The 26,997-nt window shown below is 37.7% G+C and overlaps 1 protein-coding gene across 2 annotated transcripts in view; it reads right to left on the bottom strand.

Moving 5' to 3' along the window:
• The window catches only part of TTC33 (tetratricopeptide repeat domain 33), a 44,338-nt gene extending 18,068 nt beyond the window's left edge, over positions 1-26,270 (bottom strand). Inside the window, exons 1-3 of one of the 2 annotated variants that reach the window (XM_059492567.1) lie at positions 26,238-26,270; positions 25,823-26,051; positions 2,169-2,250 (exon numbers count right to left, since the gene is read on the bottom strand). In XM_059492567.1, coding sequence (XP_059348550.1) covers positions 2,169-2,250; positions 25,823-26,043 — 303 coding nt within the window. In that variant the 5' untranslated portion in view covers positions 26,044-26,051; positions 26,238-26,270. Of the gene's footprint in view, positions 1-2,168; positions 2,251-25,822; positions 26,052-26,172 lie in introns of both variants that reach the window. The other variant, XM_059492569.1, reaches the window with a different exon arrangement.
• Between the last annotated feature and the right edge of the window lie 727 nt (positions 26,271-26,997).

The following is a 26,997-nucleotide window of genomic DNA, read 5'->3' as shown; positions in this document are numbered from 1 at the left end:
TGAAATCAAAAAGAAATGGTGCAACTGCTGAGAATTGCTTTTTTTCCAGAAAGAAAGCAAAGTCATGGCAGAAGAGAGGGCTGGGCTCCTTCAGCATTTTTTTCAGCTTTCATTATTCTCCACTTGTATCATTAGACAAGAAGAGAGAACTCACAAGATGAATCACAGTAACAGAGCTGTTTCTCAGTTCCTCTTGGTCAGCAGAGAAGCTGTGTGTCTCTAACTCACCTTTGCCATTTTGCTGAAGTACAGGGACTGGGGAGCCAAGTAACCAACAACCCCTCAGAACTATTATCTGGAGCACAGATTGAACCACACTGTAGCACTCACCTCTTTGGATAATTCACTGCATCATAGCTCCAGTCCAGGTAAGCTTACACACTTCACAGCTGTCCTGCTGTTTTCAATGTGAAAATACTTACTTTTGGTGTAATTTCAATTAAACAGAATGCTTTTGGAGACCTATCTTAAATTCTTGCATTCACATAAGACCATAATAAAAACAGTTACAAGGGAGCTGTTGACTAATTTGTCCCACTGAGCAGAACTGCTCTGAAATTTTTAACAGCTTTCTGTTTATTCGAAACAGAGTTAAAACTTTAAACTATGATAAAATTTACCAATACCATCTTCACATCCTAGCAGATGTAAAGACCTTCTTTACTAGTAAAGTTAAAACTTAAACTTATAAAGGAACAGCTATGTAAGTTAACACCCTTTAGAGCAATCTGGAGTGCTGCTAATTAAAGCAGAATTGCATTATCCTGTGTCTTCCAATAATGCATAATCAGGATTTGAAATTCCTTAATACATAGCTCTGCAGATACTAGAAATTGACACATGAACAGAAAGCAGTGAAACAAATTTGTTGAAGAAAAGTTTTCAAGCACTTCTAAACACAGAGAAGTCCCAGGCCAAAGCTTGCTGGAGCCTGAGAAAAGGATCAGGAGAGTAGTATTGCTACATGCTCATGCCATTTGGGCAACTCTTTTCCAGCCATTCCACTAGTCTAGACAGATCTTTCACTTACACTAACACTTATGGTTGTGTAAAATACTTCTCCCAAAACATGTTAAAGAAAAACCCTTAAGCCATAAGAATCTCTCAAACCAAAAACATAACCTAGTAAGAGCTAAACCTTCTGCAGCTACATAAAACAAAAGCATCCTTCAGAATGCATTGTCTTGAAATGAAGTCATGATTATTCTATTAATTCTTTTGCAGAATCATGCTTTCTTCACCAGACAAGATGACTGTGAGAAGCAAATGTGGTAATATCCATCAGAGAAAGCAGCCACCACACCTTGGAAAAGAACCAGCATTGGTTCTTGGGGTTTGTTGGGGTTTGGGTTTTTTGGCTTCTTTTTTGGGGAAGTAGGGGTGTTAGGGTTCTGATTGGGGTTTTTACACAATAAAGAATTAGAGTAACTACAAAGATTTTAAAGCTAAACAGTACAGCAAACTTCCTAAAAGTTACAAAACACATTCACCAATTTTTTTTTCTCTTTTCCTCTCTCCCAAACAATTTAGCTTTTCAAGACCATTTGCTGAAACTCAATAGGCACAGCTTATGGGGCCTCTTGAGATGCTTCCTACAGTCCAGAGGGTGCCTATGGGAGTCACAAGAAAGCTGGAGTGGGACTTTTACAAGGGCATGTAGTGATAGGACAAGGGGGAACAGCTTCCAACTGAAAAAGGGCAGGATTAGAGGAGATATTATGAAGTATTTTACATGACTGATTTATCTATGTAACACTTAATACAAAACCAGATTGAAGCAAACCATTTGCACACAGTACCCATGTTTAATACTGACAGTAGATAGTATTAAACCCCATCTTTAGAAAGAGCAGGCAGATTTTTAATGGTCAGATTTGCTAATCTATCACCCTAAGGCTCTCCTTGATCCCTCCCTCCAATATAATTTTTTTCTCTGCAATGTAGCAACCCAATTCCAACCCAACAAAGATGTTTACTCTGGCTGGCTGGGATAACAGCATTATTTCAATTTCGGTTAAAAGACACCCTGTTAGTTGGTAAAAATGAAATACCCAAATTGTGTTGCAGTTCCTGCGCACAACAACTAAATAATACTGCCCAGTACTTGTTCACAAGCACAATGTTTTCTTTTCTAATTTCTAAACTGGCAAAGAATTGTCATGCCTTACCTGTGATTTCATCTCATAAAGTGTAGCATCCTCTGGAGTTAACTGAAGTGCTTCATCCCACTTGACAAGAGCCTCTCTGTACCTGTAGTTAAAACAATATTACAATGTCAACATATTTAAAGGGACTGGATATTTCTTTTTATATCCTGACATTGTCCTTAAGAAAGTGCCATGGCATATGATTAGCATTAATAATTTTTCTAATTACTTGCCCATAAGAACTGTTTTCAGGAACCGGGTATTTTCTGTTCTGATCAAATGGATACTAAGTATTCTACAGAACCGACCTCAAGTGAACATTGGAACATTGGAACCTGAGATAAAGCTTAATGACTTAAAACTACAAATCTTGAGCTGAGTCCAATTTCCCTCACTGTCAAAATCACCCTTAGCCAGGCATAAAAAATATATTCTGAACTCAACATGCCATGATACAGTCATAATTTAAAACTTCTTTTCCATTCTTAAAAGCCTACAATTCTGCACTGTAAGATATTGTAAGACTCTAAACACATATAAACAACTTTGGTGTACAACTGTAAGAAGGAAGTGAATAGTAAACAGCTATACTGAAATCACTTTTTGGGAAAGCATACCCCATGTTGCTCTTTCCTAGGAGAAAGAACAAAACAGAAGAGTTAACTAAAACAAATAAAAAGTAGTCTTGAGCAAACCGGTAAAACTTGAACCACAATGAAGAACTGTATAAGAATAGTGAAATGCAATTACAGACTTTCAACAATAAAGGTGGCCTTTCATCAACATTAATGAGTCTGTGGGGTTATCACATATTCTCTAAACTTCAAAATCCACATTTATTATGGAAGTGTGTGTGAATGCCTGCATTTATATAAATTACACTGCAAAGGTCTGAAAACAGTTACTCTTGGGAGATACACATGCTTCAATTTTAATATAGTACAGGTAAAACTACAGCAATTTTCACATGCCCTTCATATGAAACAGTTTTTATCTTCCCCTGCTCCCCCCATTGTTCCTTCCCTTTCCTTTCCCCAGTTTTCAGTCCTCTGGGCTGTATTACAGCCGCAGGTTTGCCAGAGAAGTCACATAAAGACTTCAGAAACTTCTGAATCAATTCAGAATAGAAAAAACAGACTGGAAAAGCAATGCAACTGAAGTCAAACTCTCACCATGATTCAGGTATTATTAGATTGTAAATTACACTAATAAGTGTGATATTTGAATGGTAAGCAAAGGATGTTTCAATAAATTTTCAAATTTCCTCCAAGTTTAGGCACCAGCTGCACATTTTTCATCTCAGTTCATGCCCCATGGGCAGGTGCTCACCCTAAAGAAAACATGACATTTTCTACATGCCTCAATAGAAGCGTTATGCTGCTATTTACTTAGTGGGAACTATTTTGGGACAAGAAGATTACAGTTTAGCTCAAGACCTAGCACAGATTTGCAAATAAAGCCTACATGAATAAGGGTCTTCAGCTCAGTTAGGTGGTGTCCTGGCCATGCAGAAGGTGCAATATTGCGAGTACAGAAAAAAAGTTTAGTTAAAAAAAAGTTTTGGAGAACAGAGAAATTATAGTAATAACATCAGGAACCAGAGAGGAGAGACCAGCACTGGCATTCTGCAAGTAAAAAGATGTAAGAAAAGAAGCTGCATTTCAGGAACCTTCATTTTTACTTCTACGAAGGGAACAAAATTGCTCAAAGCACCAATCTGAATGTGATAAAACTCAAAGCAAGAATCTGCTAACTCTGAAAGAAGGATCAAATATAAGCTAAATCCCCCAAATCCTGCTGGGTTTTGCTGCTGATTTGCCAACAGTCTGCCAAGAAAATAAAGATGGACATGGGAGAAATAGTACATTCACAGAAGCACTATGCTACATGTGTTTCTGTGTGTGAACAGTAAATATGTATCTCTGCCTGTGAACCTCAGAAAGTGTGATCCCAGAGAAGGAAGAACAGAATGACAGAATCACTTCCCAGACCAAGAAGACATCAGCAGAGGGCAGGTGAAGGAAAGGCTCCACCTACACAGGACTGCTGACTATCAGCTTACAGTCTGCAGATACCCACAGGCCTGGGAAATTGTCTTCTTATCAGTGCGCTTATTTCCTTTAGAAGGTCTGATAAAACATGTCTTCTCTATTCTTTAAATACTCAGAAAAAAAGATCTTTCTATTGCCGCTCCAGGGGAAACTAAGGATACTGTCCTTACTAAGCAAAAATGAGCCACTGTTGCTTCCTCTAGAAATGCAAATTTAGGAAAATTTCTTTATATAATGGTAGTCCATTAATCAAAGAATGTTCTATCTTATTCTTCTGAAAGAAAAGATTACAGAAAAGATTATAGTAAATATCAACCACCATTCTGAAAAAGATTCCTAGGGATATAACATAAGATTATAAAATCAGTGTTCCAGGAAATGCTTTATGAAAACCATAAACCTTGGCTGAAATAAGAAGGGAGCTAACACTGGGTAGTGTTGCAAAATAAATAATTTTAAAAATAGATAATTTTACTGTTTCCCAGGATCTTTTTGTTGAGCTGAACTGTACAGCTTTACCACTGTACGATACCATTGTGAGGAGAAGTAGTTTTGAAAAGGAAAGCTTTGATATAAATATGACATCTGCTTTGGGCTTGGAGCATCTGTCATTTAAGGGGCGGCTCAAAGGAATCTTACCATGGTGCAAAATTACCCAATTTGGAAGTGGGGCAGGCATTCAGAAATGGAATCAGACTCTTCTCAGTCATGCCCAGTGACAAGACAAGAAGCAATAGGCACAAACTGAAGCACAGAAAATTCTGTTTAAGCCTATCTCCATCACTGGAGATATTCAAAACTCAACTCACAACATCCTGAGCAATTCACTGTAGTTCACCCTGCTTCAAGCATGAGCCGGAGTAGAAAAATCTTGAGTTCACTAGGATTTTATGACACTAAAATATTAGCAAAATCAGTGACCATTATTTATGGTATTATCATCTCTTGGCTAAATAAAAACCAATTTTAAGCAAAACATAAACTGACAAAAAATAGATCCATTAATTTTTAGATCTCTGGGGTGGCTATAAAAATTTATCTATTGTAGTAGTAAAGTCATGGAATTCTCATAATGCACATAACCTGTTTTTAATAGGTTATGAAAACAGTATTTCCAGAAAAATTAAAACCCTTATGCATACGTTCATTATAACTAAGCACCTAAACAGTAATACAAAGCATTGTTAAGATAAGACTATAATACTTTGAAATGTAGAATTCCTGTTACGTAAGTACCCAGACACAGCATACTTATCTACCCAGTGATTTCAGCCAAGTGGCATACTTCACTACAAAAAACTATTTTACAGTTACAATCAGAATTTAATTAGCATTTGCTCTTCTTTATTGCAAAGCTTGAAAAAGAAATAAATTACTGACAACTGGATACATCTGGAATGGCTTCAGGACAAAAGACCTGATAGATTTAGACATTTTTTATTTAACAGGTCATGAAATCCCATAGCTCCAGTACCCCTAAAGTACTGGAACTGCTCTCTTTAGATGTGCTCCTGACCATCTGGGAGCTGCAGAAACTTGGCACTTTTTTTACAGCTTGCCAAACTTTTGAAACAAGTATCTCGTGCTTGCACTTAACTTTTTCAACACCACTCATGGGAAAAACAGGATCTCTTGAACTCTTAAATAAGATCATTAAAACAGATTTTAAAAAATGTTTGAGGCTTCTTGGTAAAAAACTATCATTCAGATTACACAGAGATCAGTTTTTGAATCACATACATAAAATGGTAAAAAGCAGCACCACAACTCATGAAGGATTTAGAGTTCTATATTTTCACTCTCAGGCTTGCTACAGGCTGATGCTTCAGGAACAGAGTGAGACAGGACATAATCAGAATGACACTGAAAATATCTGCAAATATAGTAAAAAGAGGAGATGGTATCAAATTCAGATAAAATGAGACCTATCCGCAGGAGAGAGGCAGAGTACAGGAATACAGTGTCAGGAGAAGAGATGAAGACACCTAAGATCTGGGACTTCTTTTAGACTTGGATGGATAGTCCCACAATCAAACGTTACAGGATAATGAGGAAAAACACAGACAAAGCTAAAAAAGGGACAGCAAATTTTAAAAATAATATGCCTAATTGTCAAATGATCACAGAGGAGGAACATGAATGGTCTGCAGCCACCAGCAATACCATCTAGAACAATTTTAACCTATGCAGGGTCAAATTCAGAATTTGTTGGAAACCAGAGGAAAAGAACACTAGTAAGTAATTATACAGACTACACAAAACCAGAAATGAAAACTAAAGCAGAAGTAGATTAGAGGAATAAACTTCCCTTTTTAAGCTGGGAGATGATGCAGGCCTAGACTCTGGGAGAAAAGATATAAACAGGTAAATGTGGAAACTAAGAAGGAAAAAGGAGAATGAACATAACATGGCTTTTTTGTTTAACATGGTTTAAAAACTTAATATTTCTCGAACACAGATTTTCACAGTAAAGTACTTCCTCTGCTGGGGATGAGGAGGGAGATGTACAGCACTTAGTAGAATCATTTACAGAAGAACAGTTCATAAATGAGCAACAAGAAGTTGTTTGCTTAAACACACATAGAAAATTTATTTCCACAGCACATATAGCCTGATAACAGTCGTAGGATTAGTACACCTTACTACCTTGCTTCATCTGAAGTTTTAGCAACTTCCCAATTTTCTGTCAGACAATTCTGACAACTATTGGTGAAACATGCTCACTGCAGCACAAAAACATGGCCATTTTCTGATAGTGTCAAAGGTCACTTGTGATTATGCATGAAAAAAACAGCTGTTTTATTATCCACTAAACATTTCAACAAAATGTTTTAATTTAAAAGTCTCAGTTAGATGTGGCTACACAAGAGGTGCATGCAATTGTTCAAAGGCCATACATGTGGGTCTTACCCCACAGTAAAGGAGACATAAACAAACTCACTGCAGTTACCCTTTGAGAAGATAAACTCTTCTGAATTGACAGTGGGGCAAAACAGCATGAACATACCTGAAGCACATAATTTCAAATCCCACATATTGAGAGTTACTATTCTTGCACACATTAGACCATTTAAAACCAGGACATTAACACCTGGACACTTGCAGTGTTCAAAATGAAAATACATCTGGTTTATATAGTGAGCACACAGCTCTGTTACATGTGAATCAGCTGAACATACCATAAAATTAAATAGCTACACAAGTATTTCAGACACTTCTCTCTCCCAATGACTTCCACAGAAGAGCAGATAGGAATTATCATTTCATCATGTGCCAAAAGTAATTACCATCCACCATGACAATGAACTACAAGACCAAATTTTTCATGTAAGCTCCACTCACCAGTTTCCTAATTTTAATTCCAGCCACAAATGTAAATATGGCTCATTTCTATCACTGTATCTCATAGGCAAATGCAGTTTGGAAACTACCTTTGTCAAAGAAAAATTGTGAAATACAATACTGGAGAAAGATAAACAAGTTAATATAAAAAAATCAAGTACCCTAAAGCAAAAGCCACAGAATCAGGATTCTGGTACAATCTCTGACACATGGCCTCTCTCACAGGAATAACACTGAATTTCCTCAAACATGATTTACTCGTTACTTTTTCACAATCACTTTCTTGAGACACAGGAATGGAGTACATTACAGTAAATAATTAAAGCAACAAATACAGATGAGATGGGGAGTGAGCAAACATGTCTTTCACAAGTACATTCTACACAGAATTGTGAGCCGAAGGCTCTGCTGCCTTTGACTTACAACCCCCATTCTTTACAACCTGGTCAATCACTATTTCATGCTCCACCCCACTCAGATACCTCGCTTATCTGTAAGCGGACAAGAAAATTTGCAACACAAATGCAAATTTTCATTCCCAGGCCATCAGTGTGTGCAATTTCAGGGCTTTGTTCCCAAGGGAGGCTTTGGGAAGCATGCATGCATGTGCCTACACTTGTCTTTAGTCTTCAAAAATGACACCATTACTTAAGCTCTGACTGAAGAGAATTATATAGTTGGTTAACAAGCAAGTTCAAAGCACATGTTTTTCTTTTAAAAAACCTTTTTTGTTCTGGGAAACAGAACAAGTAAGTTGCATATTACTGAAAAAAATCTTAGTTAAAAGACACCAGTCATATGCAAAACTCTATATACTGGACATTCTACATTTTGTTCCTGGCCTTGCTGCAGATCCTTTCTGGACTCAGCACTGCTACTTCCTATTTTTCTCTCAAAATATGGCTTTAATAGAAAACTTATATAACACAGAGGAATTTACTTACCTGCAATAAGATTACATCATGCTGACTGTCAGAAGGGCTACAAATACACTGCTAATCATTTGCAGTAGTCCTGAGAACTCGATACTGTACTTTTTAAGTGAGAATAATATCTCAAGGTCTTGCTAGAAGCTGTTGACTCAGACACCAGAGCATTATTCAGAGTGCAGGACAGCAACTCCAAGAAATCACACTTCTTTCAGTTAAGTAGTGGTTTTTCTGGTTTAGTTTTGTCATGGAAACCACAAGTTTTCAATCAGAAGTGACTACTGTCATTGACTGGATACCTGCTTAACTATAGAATTATTAACAGACAGACTGTGGTGAGAAGTATTTAGGTTTTTACCATGTAAAAATCTGAAGGTGCAGTATGGATAAATGTTTGACCTTCAGGACAAGACAAAAGAAATAATCCATTTCTGCCTGTATTCTATTAACGCTAAACTGTCAATTACAAAATAGAACACAAAGATGTGTAAAAATGCACAAGGAAATATCTTAATCCACCAGATAGCACGCAACATTCAAGAACTTCTCTATAGAGAGGCAAACCTTTTATCTGTATTTCTCCAATATCTATAGCTGCAAGTTAGGTACATATCTGTTTTCTATTTAGAAAGGCAGTGCTAACAACAGACTTGCTGATACAGAGGAAACAACAGCTATATGCACATACTGGAAGTCATATTAGAGTGCTTAAGAACAGCAATTGTCCAGACATTCCACACCACTGAGAAATATTCTCATGCAGTTAGTACATTGTATAAATAGTGTTCATTTACAAACATTAAAAAGGATAAATATTAATTACATTCATATAGTTAAAATTCAGTTACAAATGCTTTTATGTTCAACATTAGTATCAGATTAGACCACAGCTAGTAAAAAAGACAACACCTAAGAATCCCTCTACAGGGTCTAAAAGCTGTATGCTTTCCCACCATCTATAAACATGTGGAGTGTTTTGTTAAAGACCAAACTTGCAATTTAATGTAATTAGTATTGGGTATTGAAAGTCATTTCACAGATTAGAGCTCTGTAGGAAGCCCAAATTCACAGGGACAAACAGGAGCAGCATGAAAATACAAGAAGGAAATCAATTTTTATTACACCTCAACCTGCTATTTTCATTATCTAAGCAGTAAGAACTGACTATCCTAACCCTGCAAGCTTCAAACTAGAATCAATTGTATTGTTTCAGTAAAATCAGTTCACTATTGTAGTATTCTAAACAGAAGCTGCAAATTAATATAAATCAAGTATTAGACATTGCAGTAGCTGTAGTATTTTAACTATTCACAGAGAAGTAACACATTTTTATTGCTGGAATGAAATTCTAAATAGAAAACTTTAGTTCTTCAAAATATTTTCAACTGCAGTTCCTCTGAAAGCAGCAAGAAGGAAAGAGCTGTTATGCTGCCTTTGAAGCAATATTCTGGTCTTGAGAATCACTTGTTCAGATACCCTTTAGACACACAGTAGTAGATGCCATAATGATAGGTGTCAATTCTTTTGCTGTTAGCTGTGAAGATATTTATTCCTTTTAAGCTTTTAATTATTTGTCCACAGATAGCAGGCAGTTCTCACTTACTTAACATTATGATCCTAACACTTCTCAGAAATCTGACATAGAAATTAAGGCTTCAAGTCAATAAAATAAATGCTGGGCTTAAAACACCAGCATTCCTCTATCTTTCTCAAAATTGTTTACTGCCAAATTATGATGTTCAACATAGGGTATTAACATTACAAAATATTTTGGGAGAGATGATTCAAGAAAACAACAGTCTGCTCATATATTAATCTGATCAGTTCCATTTCACCTAGTTGACATGCTTTTGTTATCTGTGTTAAATAATGTAATTTTGCTTCATTTTCTTTTTTTCTATTACTTACAGCCACTTTACAATATTTTCTGATGAATAATAAAGACAAGAAGTTATAGACAAAGACAAAAATACAAAGATAAGGGAAATGTATACTTCTCTAATGTATTTTCATACTTGAAAGGCAATTTTATTTTTTCATTAAAATTCCACTAAGTTAAGTAGGCAGGTGCTCTATAAACCTCCCACACAGCTGAAACTACTAGAGAGTAATGATTTCAAATGACTACAAAGTACTAGTCAGCAATAGCCATGAAGTCTCCTGAAATAAGTAAAATATAGATGTCTAAAGAACAGAACAATCTATCTGCAAGGACATAATATACATAGATATACAGACTGTATGGATACTGGGTGTCATTACCTAGAATTAAGGAAACTATCACAGTTCTAAATCTCACAATAACCAAGAATTCATCCACATGAAAGTGGCAAGAAGAGCAGCAACTTTTCACTACCAGCACTACCACAGCAAGGAGCGGTGGCCTTCAGTGTCACTAGACACAAACGCTCTACAAAGGGTCAGATGAGTCACGTTTGTGCTTCAAGACCCATGGCAGAGCTGACAAATCACTTATAATGCTGTTCCTACTGAAATGCAACCTCACAGGAACCATTCAGGCTGATGGTTTTGGCTGGCACTGTCATTTTGCACAATAAAGCAATGCCTGTCAAAAGAGGAACAGCAAGAACTGTTGGAACTATCTATTTCAATGTTTTTTCCACAGTACAGCATGCAATGCAAAATAAAACATTAAAGATTCAACAGAAGATTAACATATCAGATGTTTTTATCTGCACTGACTACTGGATAGGAATACTTCAGTGACTTGTTCAGATTATCCCATGCTTCTGAATTCTAACTCGTAAAATCCATTCTCCCTCTTAGTCTTAATTTATGACTCAAATCCTATGTTCCACCTAGCAGGAAACATCTACAAGGAATATTTTGAGTTCTGAAAGATAGTACCACCAAGAGATTCACAAGACACTTTCAAGAAAGCAAAGAGGGCAACAGACAAAAGATTGCTGTGAAAATGGTTTTTTTTCCCTTCTGGGAAAAAAAAACACCAAAAAGGAAGCAAAGCTTCATAGCTTCCTGCATTCTGGACAACAGACCTGTGTCTCAATTATAAAAATATGCCCTTTAACACATACTCTTTACACGTCAGGTTGATTGCACTGATAAAATGAACATACTTAAGTCGACTTACAAAAGTCTATCTCTACAATTACTTTTCCTGAATTTATGACTCTACAAACTCTAACAGCACCAATGAATGTTCCTTAACTGAAACACCATACCTTGGTGGTTTTTTCCCAGTTTTCCTCAATATTTATGATTTTTCTCTCTCAATCTCAATTCATTATCAGAATAAAGACCAAAACTAACCCTCCCAATCAGTTAAATTAAATAAAAACCAACAAATTACGCAGAGAAAAAGGACCAGGTTAAAGATTTTTCATACTTACACAACGTTTAATGTAATAATACCATTAATTTGTATAAAACTTCCTTAGTTTTTATTACAGCAATTCCGCAAATTAATTAGGACATTTTAATTATTTTTGTTCAATTTTAGTATCAATTTCCTTTTTTCTTTATACCAACAGCACTTCTAAATTTTTTCCAATATTGCTTACAATTCCCTTCTCACTTTGGAAAAGGGAGAAAAATAATCTCTTTTCTTCTCTCACAAAAGAAATCAGTTACAAAAATATGTAATTTCTGAAATCTTACTCATTCAATTCCACCCACAATATCAAGAATTATCAGAATTCTGCCATATTTCTGAAAGGCAAATGTTTTCCAACAACTCCTCAACCTTCTGGTAAGTCCTTAAAAGTTGTTCTGCACTCTCCTCACCTACCTCAGTTTACTTTCCTGTCCCTGCTTTGATCCAGTTTAAAAGCTCTGGTTCCTTGAAGCAAATCAACAGCCTAATCAAGGTTATGACCTGTCCAACAGTTTGTTTTAAAGTACCAGGCAGCTCCCTGGTGTAGTTCTCCATTTGGAGAACTGCACTGGAGAGTGTTATACTGGAATCACATGGCAGAATTACTTCATCAATCAAAACAGCTGTTGTGATGGTAATGAAACTAAATGCATTATAAAAAAATGCATTTTAGGAAACAGCATCCTATCACTTTCATACTCAGAGCTCTGCAAAAAAACTTTCTAATTTGACAGCAACAGGAAGATAGTGTAGCAGGCACTGACTAAAACAAAATTTATTTTCTGGACTAGAAAATTTTCATTTCAATCTCAGCATGTGATCCTACCCATAGAATGCTATATGTACACCTTTTCGTTATCAAGCCTCTATTTCAGTTCTTTTTGAGGTCTGAGTAAATATTAATCAAATTACAATCAGAAATGCTCTTTGAGGAGTGGAAATTGGAACACTTAACGGAATGACACTTAACTGAATGACAGTTTAAATCTATTTTAAAATATACAATATTTCAAATATATCCAGGAAAATAAATTATGTGAGCAACACCAGGAAAGGTTAACCTTCTAGCAAACAGATGACTTTCACTCACAGCCTAGAATAAAACCAACATAAAACATCTATGTCAACATCCAAATTCACTGAAGGCGGATTTATTGTCACAAGAGCCAATTCCCAGGAAAAGAAAAGTTTGTATTAAATCTTCCAGACAAATACAGCTTACTGCAGAGAAGTCCAGGCTGCAGACTCCTTTCATAAGTCTGTGCTATTCAACATATTTAACAGGTGTCTCCTATTTTTAACAGTAAAAACAGGACTGTGGAGCCAGCTGAATTCAATCCATTATTCACTGCCAAGATCTCTTATCCAAAGACTGTTGCTGAAAAAAACCCACAACTATGAAGTGCATTTTGTTTAAATGTAGTTTCCTAATTTTTGCCAAAGACAAAAAGCTTAAGCCATGCATGGTCTACTACATTGGATTTCTACTGCCAGATGACAGGTCAAAGACAAAACATAATAAAATTTGGTTTTATTATGTTTTTATTATTTGCTTTAATAAAATTTATGAAAGCAAAAAATTGCTTTAATACTTGTCATTTAGTTGCTAGAGCCAGTAAAACTCCAGAGACTGGCACGAAAATATATCCAATTTGTTATAAGAATGGCAGCCTGTAAAAATTATTAATTAGTTTGAACTGACTGCAAAATAGCAAACTTCACTTCTTCATAAAAACAAAAGGAATAAAAAGAAAGAGAGGAGGCTTGCACTACCTCTTTCACAATATGTTACGAGTGTACTGGACAGCATTCATAGGTGGCAAGGTATGGTTCCTGTCTAAAACATCTGAATTTCAGAATTTAGAAACAACAGTATAAAATTGAGGATGATACTGTAAATACTGAGTCTTCTCTATGAGACCAGGACAAATGTACTGGTCACCCAAATTACCACTAAGAAAAAAACACAATGTCTATCACCAATTTCATACGGATCAGATGATTTACCAGAGTACCTGACAATGTATTTTAACATATTGTCATGTTAGGACTCTCTCTGCACCCACCCCACATCAAAAAAGTGTACTTTAGTTTGTACTGCTAAAATTCTGGAAAACTGCTGGTAAAATCCCTATTTAGGGACTTTAGGGAATTAGAAGTAGTTTGTTCACAATCTAACTATGGAAGTTAGACTCATTTGAAAACAGATGAGTGTTTTGTAAGTGTAACAAGTGCAAACAAATTCACAGATAACAATTACAAATTTTATGGGCAATACAGCAACGTAACACAGACAACAGCTAGACAACATAATAGCATAAATGAAATAACTTCTCTCCTCTTCCCCTGCTGTTTGGCCACTCACTCCCATTTTTCTGGCTCTTTTGTCAAAAGCATTTAGGAACCAGATCAGAAGCAGCAACCAGAAAGAGACTGTTTTCCAGCCAGGCTTTCTCTGCAGTGCTGTGACTAACTGGTACTTTGAGTTGGCTTCCCCCAGGGTAAAAACAAAAAAAAAATGGGACCATGGCAAAGTAGTGGAAACGAAAGAGCAGCAGAACTGGGTCACATTGACCCCCAAGTCAGATCAGTTTATCCAGTGGTAGAACTGCAATCTTTGACCAGGTACTTCCATCAACCAAAGCCAGGGAGAAGGCACACACCACCCTGGCTTTCGATTAGCTCAGCCCTGACATTATTTAACAACTGTCTACAAAATTACTGCATTGTTAACTGCCACATAAATAAATCAATGGGACAAAAAACAACAGAGGAAGTCAAGATACACAATAAATTATATTTCTATAAATTTGATGTCCACATGTTACTTTACAGGACCCTTCCAAGCAGTCATTCTTGTGGTAGTAGTTAATGTTATGAAGTCAACTCATTAACAACATCAAATATTTCTACAATGTAAACTGAGAATACACCACTCTCAATTTTCCCCATTTGCTTTTTGAGTTAACCCTTCAAAAGACTTGGCTGAACAAGATGTTGATAGAGAGTTTTGATTCTAAGTCTTTACTGCCAAGCATCATTTTTAGTTTAGGGATACTTTCACAATATGCCACAGGATATGGAGGACATTTAGGGAACTATAAAACAAGCTGACATGTGTACAGGAACCAAGACCTTATAACAAAGTACACTGCAATATCCTGCTTCTGTAGAAAAACACTGAACCAAATGGGCAATTACAATCCTTTAAAATCAGTACATTTTAATTTTGGAAGATACTGACAATGAGTACACATCATGTTCAGTAAGGACTGGGCAAGAGATACTAAATTACTATTTCAAAATTAAATTCCATGAATGAGAGAGACAGTTAAAACAAGGGCAGTGGAGGGGGATATTATCTTTGTCAGCAACAGTAACTAGACTTAAAGAGCAACTGGCCAAAGTTATTAAATTAGGAAACCACTTAATTTTTTTCCCTACTGCTTCCCCTATGAAGAGAAATAATATTAAGAAAAAAATATTTCTAAACACAAAAGTCTCATTATTCAAGTAAAACCAATTTCATGTATTTAACACTAGATCTGAACAAAAAGCCAAATAACAAAACCATCACTTAAAAAAAAGATATGACCACATTTTACAGTATCCATGTTATAATACATGATATAATTAATGCAGGGGACTCTATGAAGGAAGTGCAAAAGGCCTCAGTTTGTATTTCTCTATAAAAACTGCTTAGATTATTAATGTAAATTACTAGGTTTTGCTAAATTGTACTATGCTAGCCATATAAATAATATAAATGCCTACATTTAAAAGCTGCATCATTAGAATTTCTAACTGAGGTTATAGCAAAATCTCTAAGCTCAAACATGTTCTTTAACCTGACAGGTAGACTTTTGCATCCAAGAACTCACACGAACCTCTACTTGCCATCTACCAACACCGACCTGCTAGCATAAATTGATTTTTGCAGGATGGCAGTAGTGCTGGCTTTACTCCCACCAAGTCACCCATTTTAAAAGACTATCCCTGTCTCTGGCAGTTTATTCCACTAACATGCAGGAAGAGAAAAGGAATGAAGACAGTTTCAGAAATCAAGCCAGCTGTCAGATACACTCACACTGAAGCACTTCACCTCAACACAGCACTTGGGAAGAGAAAAAAAATTGCGCCAGTAGCGCTCTGCTAGGTACACTCATTGTCCCTCGTATGTAGCAGAAGGTTGTAAAAGTTCATGCGGCAAAACATCTCAAAAACTGGCAGGTGGATATAAACACGAGATTCAAGGAAAATCAGACTGCCAGACAAATTAAGTAAAAAACTGTAGAGTTAATTACTCCACTTTTGTATACTGTACAAGGCTAGAAATATGCCAGCCCATGTATATTCACACATTTTAATTTTTCAAGCACAGCTATGATGTGAGTGATAAAAATTAAATGCAGAATATTATCATAATGAGTAACAAAAATAAAAGTAATGCAATATCAATATTTATATTTTTATGTAATTTATTTACAGTCTGGTGTGTGATATAGTTAAGAAGTACCACAGAGATATTCTGGGATTAGATGTAACTGTCCTACTGGGTCATAAACAAAAGGAAAGCATGCTAGGAATGGGACAAAACAAGAGGACCAGCAAGTAATGTTAAAATCTAGAAACTATTAGTTACTACCTATAAAAATCTGAGACAAGTATTCATTCGTATATCTAGAGAAAGGATAGAAAATAGAATGAATACTTTACACGGAGACATTAACATATACATGAAAAATCAATACACACTGATGAAACACGTAAGAACCTTTTTTTAATGCTTCTTTGGTTCCAGCAGCATTCTCTACATATTTAAGTATGAGGAGAAATGTTAAGTAAACAGACATATTTTTGAAGAATTTGCTTTAAAAAAACACTGCACAAGACATATCCAGTGAAAAAACACAGCTTTTCATTTATAAAATTCTGTAAATTACATTTCATGCATAGAAGGAACAGACCCTCTAGACAAAGGCCGGTAACACAAATTACCCTTCCTTCACCTCCAAAAAAGCACTGATAAGCCCAATTCCTTTCACGCCCTCACCTGTGTTTAGGTACCTCACCTGAGGTGTTTACAGTCACCACACAGGCTGTACCTCTTTCTCCTCACACTGTGAAGAGACCTAGAATGAATACTGATTCTTGTCCTGGCTGACAACTGCCTAAGCTATACAGGATCATACATAGGCTCCAAATAAATTATACTTTCTCTGAATAAAAATATAAATATATCTATAAAGACATATATAAATGATTCTACAGTCTACAGCTGGAATATTCCTTCTGCTTCTGTTTACAAATACATACATACAGAAATATGCACACATTGAAATACAGATGGCTAGTATGGTGTCACATTTCAATATCCTCAAGGAAAAACAATTCTAACAAAAAAATACTCTCAAAACTATTCAAACTCTGGGTACAGCTTAAATAATCTACAATTCTTGCACTCACTCTGAGAAAAATCTGCACTAAATTAGTAATAATTTCATAACTGAACTCCTGCTTTGACAAATAATAACCAGATGTTGGAAAATAACATTTCCCAGAACGAAAAGAAAATAGCTAATTTAAAGATAAATTACAACTTAAACACGAATAACTACTCAGGCAGTCTGCAAAGAACTTCCTTCTCAATGAAAGGGGCCAGCTAGATGCATCACCAGGAAGCAGCAACTCTATCAGTAAGTGATGAACAAAATAAGGCTAGCAATAAAAATTAACTTAGACAAAATAATGAATGTCTTACTTTACACAACAGCTTACAGGACGGTTTTACACACTGCAAAACACTCTCTGCACTTTTTTAATTCTGTAGAAAGGTTATGAGGCCTGAAAAAAATCCATACATTCTGACTAATAAGAGAGAAGCCATAACATGCTTTCTCCAAAAAACAAAGGTACAAAGTCTGTACTTGTTCAGTCTTTTCTGTTTCAGCTCATGTGTTCTGCACCCAGGACTTCCAGCTTACACACCCTTTGTCTCTTTAGTAGCATATCATGTGTATAGCATTGCCAAGGAAGTGTAACAGTTAGGAAGTTTTATATAGATACAATATAGACACTAATGCTAAGCACAGAAGAACTTTAAAAAGTGACCAAAGTCTACTTTGACTAGAACTCCTGACAGTTTTTATCAAGCCTCCATTTACTGTGTATAATTTGACTTACAGTGTGAAACCTACTTATGTTCTCTGCACTTTTGCATGACTGACCCAAGAAAACTCTCAATCAAATAATTACTGATGTTAAAACTTTTCATTTTGTCTGCAGAACACTGATATTGGTAATTCACTCTGAAGGATGTAAGCATTACATATAATAGCTAATTGTACCTGGTATGTAAATTACATCCAAACTCATACTAAACAGTTATTTTCAGCCTACAAAGAATAGTAGGCATAAGTACTTACTACATACTTCAGGTTTCATTATAAGCATTTTCCAGCAATTTCTCCTACACCTAATCATAAAAATCCAAACTCTGTAGGGCTTTTAGATTACTCTGATGAAAGAGTCAACGCTGCCAATATACTTTAACAGCAGCCAAACAGAAACTTAAGACTTTATTCTTGAAGCCAGACACTAAAAGTTCATAGACTCTTAGACTATCTACTGAATCAATCCTTCTAATTTTTTAAATTTAAAACACATATTTGCTTTAAATGAGATCAGTTAGCAGAGATGGTAAGAAGGCAGTCCAGTTTTTTTAATTTGTTTCCTCATCGAAAGTATTCCACCAAAGATACCTGTACTGGTGAATCCAAATTTAAAAAGCCACAGGAGCTACCTTCTGTGTTATAAATTCTGAAGTTTTAATGGGATATACCTACAAAAAGGCCAAGAATGGAATGAAACTCCAGAGATCATCTAATCCAATCAGCTCCTCAAAGCGCAGTATCAACACCATTCTCCATCAGTCTGCCAGCTCCCAGGAACCATGCCCTGTTGTCAAAACCTTTCAAGTACAGTTGCAGATTCTTTGTGATGACACCAAACAGCTCCTGCAGTACTCTGAGATGGACCCCATCAGGTACCATGAACTTCTATACATCAGGTTTATCTAAATATTTTAGTCTGACTCACAAAGGGTAAGTCTTCCTTGATCCAGACTTTCCCTGTTATCAGTTGGACGTGGGGCTCCTGAACGAAACACAGCAAGGACTAAGACAAAGTAGACAGTGAGTGCTTGCTCTGCATCCTTTGTCACTAGATTCTCCACCCCTGCCAGTAGAAGACCCAGATTCTTCCTTGTTTTCCTTTTGTTGCTGATACATCTGTACAAGCCTTTCTTCTTGCTGCCCTTCACATCCCTCCCCAGACTCAACTCCACACAGGCTGTGGTTTCATCCCTGCCCCTGCATACTCAGACACACAAGTGGCTCACACAACTCTGCCCTCACCTCTTGTAAATTTCCATTTTAGATCTGGATTTTGTCAGGGGCTGCCTACATCTCCACATAGCACTCTTATTTACCTTTTCATGATTTCATCAGGAAAAACTCCTATTGAGTTTAGAGAGAAAACTTGAAACAAATGCTACCTGCTCTCCCTGGATTCCTCTTCTCTCAAACACAACCTCTTTTTTCTAGGCTACTCTGTAATGTAACTCAGCTGATTAAACTGATGAAATGTTTTTGCCAAAAACAGCTGCTGGGATCTTCTGGGAAACCTCTTTATTAACACGGTATTATGTAAGTACCATCAGTTTTATTGACTGAAACTTGAAAGGCAATTTCAACACAATGATGTCTATCCTTTGCCATCTTAGTTACATCAAAATGAATTAGTAATATAATCTGAAAACAATTTTATTATTCATAACTAATTTTTAATCAAGTACTTACCATAATCTAAACCGAAAACACATGGGTAAATGGAACAAATGCAACTGCTAAAATCTGCTCCACCTGACAGACATATTTTTTCAGTAAATACATAAATTACCACTACACTAAGCATACTTTCTAAAGGTGTGTGCCTCATCATCTGACAACCTACAATGTCTAGTGAGAAAAACAAACTCAATTATAGTGTATATAGCTAAAGAATCACTAACTACACATCTGGGAGTCATGCTGGCATTCACATCAGAGAAAAATCTCAGCTGCTGAAATGTGGAAAAAATGACCCTTCAGAAAAATTCCATTCTTTTCAAGATTAGAAAATTAAGCAATTCTAAAAAAATTAATCCCTCTAGAAAAGTAAACAGTTTCATGAAAACTGGCCTGCTACCTGGTCTAGTCACTGCACTTTGACGTGTCCTTGTTTAATTTGCTATTGCAAAAGCTAAGGGAAATAAAAAGTAAAATATTATTAATCAGTCTAATGTAGGCACCAAATGACAAAGTGAAAGAAGTTTTTTTAATATAGAGGAAGCTCTAATGCAGGAGTGTTCCAGCTGAAAACATGACCTTCCCAATCAAGATGGAAATTTTTACTTTTTTAGCACAATAAACGTCATCAGAAGTGAGAGCAGTATTAACTTGTATTTGACAAAACTGAAAAAAACCCCCACAAAACATTGAGAATTTTAATCCAGCAGCGTCTATTTCCAACAGAAATCCTGCACCTCTTCAGGGCACTGGAGAAGAGTTCTATCGCCACTTGCTGGGCAGCTACAGAAGTCTGAGGCTTGAGAACAGCACAGGGACATTTGCAGAGCCACTGCAGGACAGGCAACCCAGTCACACTGAGGACACAAGTCTGACACAAGTTTTTCTTCCTGCTTTTAGCTCCCACATGCCATGTGTTTAAGGACATCATACTTCACTGTTTACCTGCACCTCAACCATTTCTTAACCATGTGGCCAGAGCCAAAGGCTTTCCTCCCTCCCAGTCAAATAACACTGCAATTGCAAGTTCCTGTGTTCAAAATACTAAGGCAGAACATGTGAACTTACATTGGATTTCAAACAGTGTAGGACTACCAACACCAAAAAAAATTGTCTTTTTTTTTAACTCCAGTGTATGTGCGCACATCCATACTTGGTGTCTCAAGATGGATAATTCACCAGTATTTCAAGTTTCCTATAAGGAAAAAAAGTGTCCTCTAGAATATTCTCCATACTTTCCACCAACAGACAATACTCTGTTTATAGAAATCACAGAATACCCTGTTGGAAGGGATCCACAGGGATCATCAAAGGCCGCCTCTCTGCCCTGCACATGACAGCCTAAAGAACAGCCCCATGTGCCTGTTCCCAAAAGACTGTGTGTATGTTTGTATATATTTGTTTCCCTGCTCCTTCTCACACATCAAAAGAGCATACAAATGTGATACTTCTTCCACACATCTGCCTTTTCTTGCTGCTCTGAAAAGAGAATCAATTTACAAGCCGCCTTCAACACTGCCTACTTATCAAATTTCTAGGTCAGAATCTCCTTAACAGTGTTTTTCACAGTAACACCCCCACTGTGATGATCAGCTTAGTTTAACACATCTTTCTGGTAGACTCTTAATCTTTCTTCCATCTCACAAAAAATGCAAAATACGGATCAGAAACTGTCATCTTCATCACTGTTTTTATTCTGTTTGTCTGTCTCAGCTTACTAGGTTCACGCACACACACATTACAGCAGGTACAAATACTCCTCAAACAGTTCCATGAAAGCTGAAAACCCACAGAGGGTTTTCACCACTTCCCAAACATTCCCCCACTGCTACTCCCAACTTTGACAGCAAATAACACAGGCTGCATAAATTCTGGTGCCTGAGAATCTCATTCATTATTCCCTCCCCCAGAGAAGCACTGAGAACCCAGTGAAACACCAAACTGAGATCTCACTTTTCCACACAAACAGGCTTTATGGTGTTCACAGACAATAACAGAACCATGGTGGAGCTTGTAACACCATCACTGCCTCCCCTTACCCAAAAAGTAAGCTGAGCAGACTAATAAAACATAAATGTGGTAATGACTATTCTAGCTAAGTAATAGTGGGTCTGCTTATAAAATCCATTCTATTAATTTCTGCCATGCAAGTTACCTCAGAGTCTCTCCACCATAAGAAATTAATTTATTACTTTCATTCTTTCTTTTTTTCCGTCCCCTACTTCTTCACAAGTTTTTCTTCTAGGATCCCCTTCACTCCACAAGTAACACCAACCAAGAACCAACCTTTGTTACTTTCTAGTGCTAGGTCTTTGCTTTTCTTCTAGAACGCTACACAATCCAACACACATATTTTTTTAACTATTAGCACACTCTGATATTTCAGGACACAATCCACCTTAAGTATATAATTATTTACATGAGCCTGCTTTTGCTGCACAAATGCGTATTTCAAGAAATAAACCTACGTGGTGTAGGCCTGAACACAATCACAGCAACCACTTTCTGTCAGAAAGAGTAAAACCTATGTGAATTTTTTTTTTAAAGAGAAAATCTGTCTGAAAGTTATGTACCCCAACAGCACCTTCACTGCCTGAACTGTAGGGTGTGCTGGAGTAACAGATGGAAACTCTAAGTTCAAGTGGGAATTTCTGTTGAGCCTCAGTTATGAATGGTAATTTCTTTAGCATACCTATTGTAAGCCATTGAGACTTTCTCAGCAGTTCTTATAAGCACTTCTGACGAGAGACAGTCCTCCCTAAATTCACAGAAAATGCTTACATTGCTACTTATGGGTGGGTGAAGCTTTTGTATTGTTTTCTAACTGACACGTAATGGAGAACTCAGTTTTTAAGACCAAGTGAAGATACCAAAAGCATCAAAAATTACCTGCTGTTCAGTATGCCCCCAACCTAAACCACATCTACAACAGAATATCTGCCACTCTCTCTGTCAAGAGACTTACTGCACTTTAAAAAATACACCAAAAAAACCAAAAAAGAACATAGAGAAAAGATAGACAACATCCAAAGTTAAATACAAGGAAGGCATATGTATAACTGAAGACAGAAATAAAAAAAAATCAATCCGTTTTATATACATAAGTACAGGATGTACTAAGGATTCAAGATTAGATAAAAATATTTAGCAATCTCTGTATTCCTAAAAAGATAGATTAGATCTATCTTATGTAGACCAATCTGTGATTTATTTTTGGTGTTAAAAACAGAGATGTTAATTGACTACTAATTTGTACATTCTGAGTTTTCAATTATTAACATTAATGAAACCCACTTATGCAACTACTGCATGAAATCTATTGATTAATACAATGGCAGAATGCTTAAAACTTATTAAGTTTAACTTGGTTTTAATTTAAACTCAACTTGAAAAGGCTTCAAAATTTTATTCAGAAATTACATGCCTCAGGAACACAAAAGAATCAACTGAAGTCACTCACTGAACAGTGTCACTATTTAAAAGAGGGAACTGTTAAAAGACTAGTTAAAAGAGGAAACTGTATTTAAATATTTGAAAATAAGCCTTTTCTCAGAGAGATTTTGTATTTCTTTATTACTTTTTTTAAAATCAGACCCAATCATACTCACAGTATGTTTATTATGATATATAAACTTGCCTGCATTAAACTTCCAAGTTGTTCTCTCTTCCACATCACCCAGGAAACACTTTTTTTAGTATGATACTTCTGAAGACAAAAAGTTTAGCAGCACAGGAGCAACTACTGACATCTTGGTAATATTTCTACCAGGAAAATAATATCTCTGATCTGGGACAATAAAGATGCTCTTAAAAGTAAAGGAAGGATAAAAATTCACATGTCAAAGAACTCTGAAGATTTTAAAGGGACTGTTCTCAGAACTGTTTCTTCCCCCTCCAGTGAAGATCTGGCCAAATTATCTAGCTGATGCACAATTTACAGTCCACCTCTCCCTCTTCTAACACACCTCAACTCCAAAAGGACTTTATGCTTGAACCAAAAGAAGACAATGGAATCACTCTTGCAATATCCTTCCAGAACTGGCAAACTCCCAGTACTCAGAGGGCACTCACAGCAGTTCTCTGTACCTGACTTCACAAAGCACTAGGCAGATTAGCAGTGCATTAGCTGCTTGGCAGTATTGGCCTGGACACTGTGCACAGGACACTAGGCTTACTCTCAGTAAGGGAAAAAAGACATCTTCCAGAGTGGCTAAAGTGTTACTTATAGTATGGCTTATCACCCTGCATCCTATTTACCCTTTCAGCTTTCAGATCCAGTCAGTTTTCATCTTTCAACCTCTGTAATCACAGAATCACTGGGTTGGAAGAGACCTTCAAGATCATCGAGTCCAACCCATGCCCCAACACCTTGACTAAACCATGCCACCAAGTGCCACATAAATACATGCAGGGATGGTGACTCCACCACCTCCCTGGGCAGACCATTTCAGTACTTTATCATTCTTTCCATAAAAAACTTTTTCCTAATATCCAACCTACATTTCCCTTGGTGCAGCTTAAGACTGTGTCCTCTGGTTCTGTCAGTGCTGCCTGGAGAAAGAGACCAAACCCCCACCTGACCACAGCCACCTTTCAGGGAGTGGTAGAGAGTGATAAGGTCACCCCTGAGTCTCCTCTTCTCCAGGCCAGCTGGCTGCAGCACCATTCACCATTGTTCTCTGGGCTCATCCAGCCAGTTCCTAACCCAGCACAGAGTGCTCCTGTCCAAGGCGTGGGCTGCCAGCTTTTCCAGGAGTGTGCTGTGGGAGACAGTGTCAAAGGCCTTGCTGAAGTCCAAATAGACAACACCCACCAGGCAGCTCACCTGGCCACAAAAGGTGACCAGGTTGGTCAAACACAACCTAGCCCTCCTAAACCCATGCTGGCTGGTCTGATGCCCTGGCCATCCCATAAGTGCTGCATGATCACACTCAATATAAACTGCTCCATCACCTTACCACCTACTGAGGTGAGGTTAACAGATCTATAATTACCAGGATCCTCCTTCAAACTCTTTTTTTGTGAATGGGCATCACTCTGTCCAGCTTCCAGATATCTGGAACTTCACCAGTGAGGCAGGACTGTTGGTAAATTAGGGAGAGCAGCTTTGCAAGCTCATCTGCCAGCTCCCACATCACCCTGGGATGGATCCCATCTGGTCTCACAGATTTATCAACATCCAAGCAGCTCAGCAGTTCTCTGACTGCCTCCTCCAGGACAACAGGAGGACCATTCTGCTCCCTGACACCATCTACCAGCCCAGGAGGACAGTTGTCCTGAGGACAAGCCGTCTTCCCACTAAAGACTGAGGCAAAGAAGGTGCTAAGCACCTCTGCCTTCTCCTCACCTGCAGTAACAAAGTTCCCTCCCACATCCAGTGGAGAACAAAGGATGGTCTTACCCTTCCTTTTTGCCATTAATATATTTGTAAAAACTTTTTTTATTATCCTTTACAAAAGCTGCCAAATTAAGTTCAAACTGAGCTTTGACCTGCCTATTTTTTTTCTACACCCCCTAGCAAGCCCCTTAAATACTTCCTGAGAGAGAGACTTGACCCACCTTCCAAAGATGATATTTTTATATCCCTAGGAATATTATTAATTCTAATTCCTAAGTTCCCATCCAGCCTGGATGTCTGCCTCATCAGCTCATCTTTCAGCACACAGGGACAGCCTGTTCCTGTGTCCTCAAGATCTCTGTTTTGAAGCATGGTCACCTTTCCTGGGCTCCTTTGTTTTTAAGGGCTTCTTCCCAAGGAACTCTCTGATAAGTCTCCTAAAGAGGCCAAACTTTGCGCTCCAGAAGTCCAATGTAATAGTCTTACTGACGTTCCCCCTAATTTCACCAAATATAGAGAACTCTAAAATCTCATGATCACTATGCCCCAAGTGGCAATCTTCGCTGTTGCTGTTATGAGAACATGCAAAAATAAGAATGGAATATATACTTTGTTTCACAACTGACAACACCACCAAAAACAAAAACTTATTTAGTACCAGACAGTAAGGGCAAAATGAAAGAAATTATCACTTTTCAAATTATGGAAACTATCAATGCAGATACTAGGAAATTACTAGTGTTTAGAGAAAAGATTAAAATATCATGAAGCAGCTTTTCAGTCAATGAAAAAAGAGTAAGACGACATTAGTACCTCCTATTTTCAGCCAAATTTGCACCTTCATCCTTGAGCTCCTTACTTTTCCTTACACAATCTTCTAAGAGAACTTCCTTTCTCCTCTTAGCTGCGAGCACCCAGGTAGCATCATCATCGTCACCCAGATCCTTGTCATCCGCAGCTTCTGCTTCGAACTGCTGAGAAGTAGCTTTTGAGACCTTCTCACCAATCTTTCTCTTCCACCTAAAAGAAGCCATCTGGAGAACTAGGAAGAATGCATTTTAAATAGTTAGGTAATTTTGCTTTTAAGTACACAGCAGGACAATCAGCCCTCGCTCATCTCGAAGCTAAAGCAGTAGCTGAGCGCGGCACTCCCCCACACAGACCTGACCCGACCGGCTGCACTGAGCAGTCCCTGCGGCACGCAGGGCCCGGAGGCCCGCGGCGGTACCTGGCGCTGCCGCCTCTCCCGGCTGGAAGCGCCGCGCCAGGAAGCGGAAAGGCGGGGCGGCACGGCCGGAACCGGGCAGGAGCAGGAAGGAGCGAGGGCAGCGGCGGTGGCCGTGGCCCCGGCAGGGACAGCCGGGAGCCGTAGTTCGCCCGGGCCGTGTGGATGCCGTGAGGCGCCCGGCGGACGCCCCGTTCCTGTGCGTAGGCGGCAACGGTGGAGAGCGGGACCGGAGGGGACAAAACAGGCAGGCCTGGGAGTGCCACCGCCCGCGGTGCTCGAGTGTCACCCGGGGACAGGTATGGGACGGCGGGAACGTCCCTCGCCCGTGCCGACCGCCCTGGGACAGCAGCTACGCACCACAGAGAGGCGGCTCCGGCCGGGAAGGCCCCTAAGGAGCAGTGCGCCAGGCTCACAAGCACGGCTTTTTACACGGGGGAAAAAACCACCACCACAACTAAACACACACACACACACACACAAAATAAAATAAAAAAAAAAAAAAAAAAAAAAAAAACAAACAAAAAAAAACAAGTCCCACCACACTCCAGAAACCATAAATGCATTTTAAAAGCCCGATACAAAACAACAACAAAAACCCAAACAAGAAAAAAAACACCTCAACCCCTCTCCCCCACAAAAAAACCCCAAGCACAAACAAAAAAAAACCTTAAACAAAAAGAGAAGACAGGGTTTAGAACTGCAGGGCGGCAGTGTTTAAAACTGGTCCCTGCTTGCAGGGACCGATACCAAGCGAAAAGCC

The sequence above is a fragment of the Ammospiza nelsoni genome, chromosome Z (genome assembly GCF_027579445.1).
Source record: "Ammospiza nelsoni isolate bAmmNel1 chromosome Z, bAmmNel1.pri, whole genome shotgun sequence".
Classification (NCBI taxonomy): Eukaryota; Metazoa; Chordata; class Aves; order Passeriformes; family Passerellidae; genus Ammospiza; species Ammospiza nelsoni.
The sequence above is the reverse complement of the archived record's forward strand: the minus strand, read 5'-3'. Positions and strand labels throughout refer to the sequence as shown.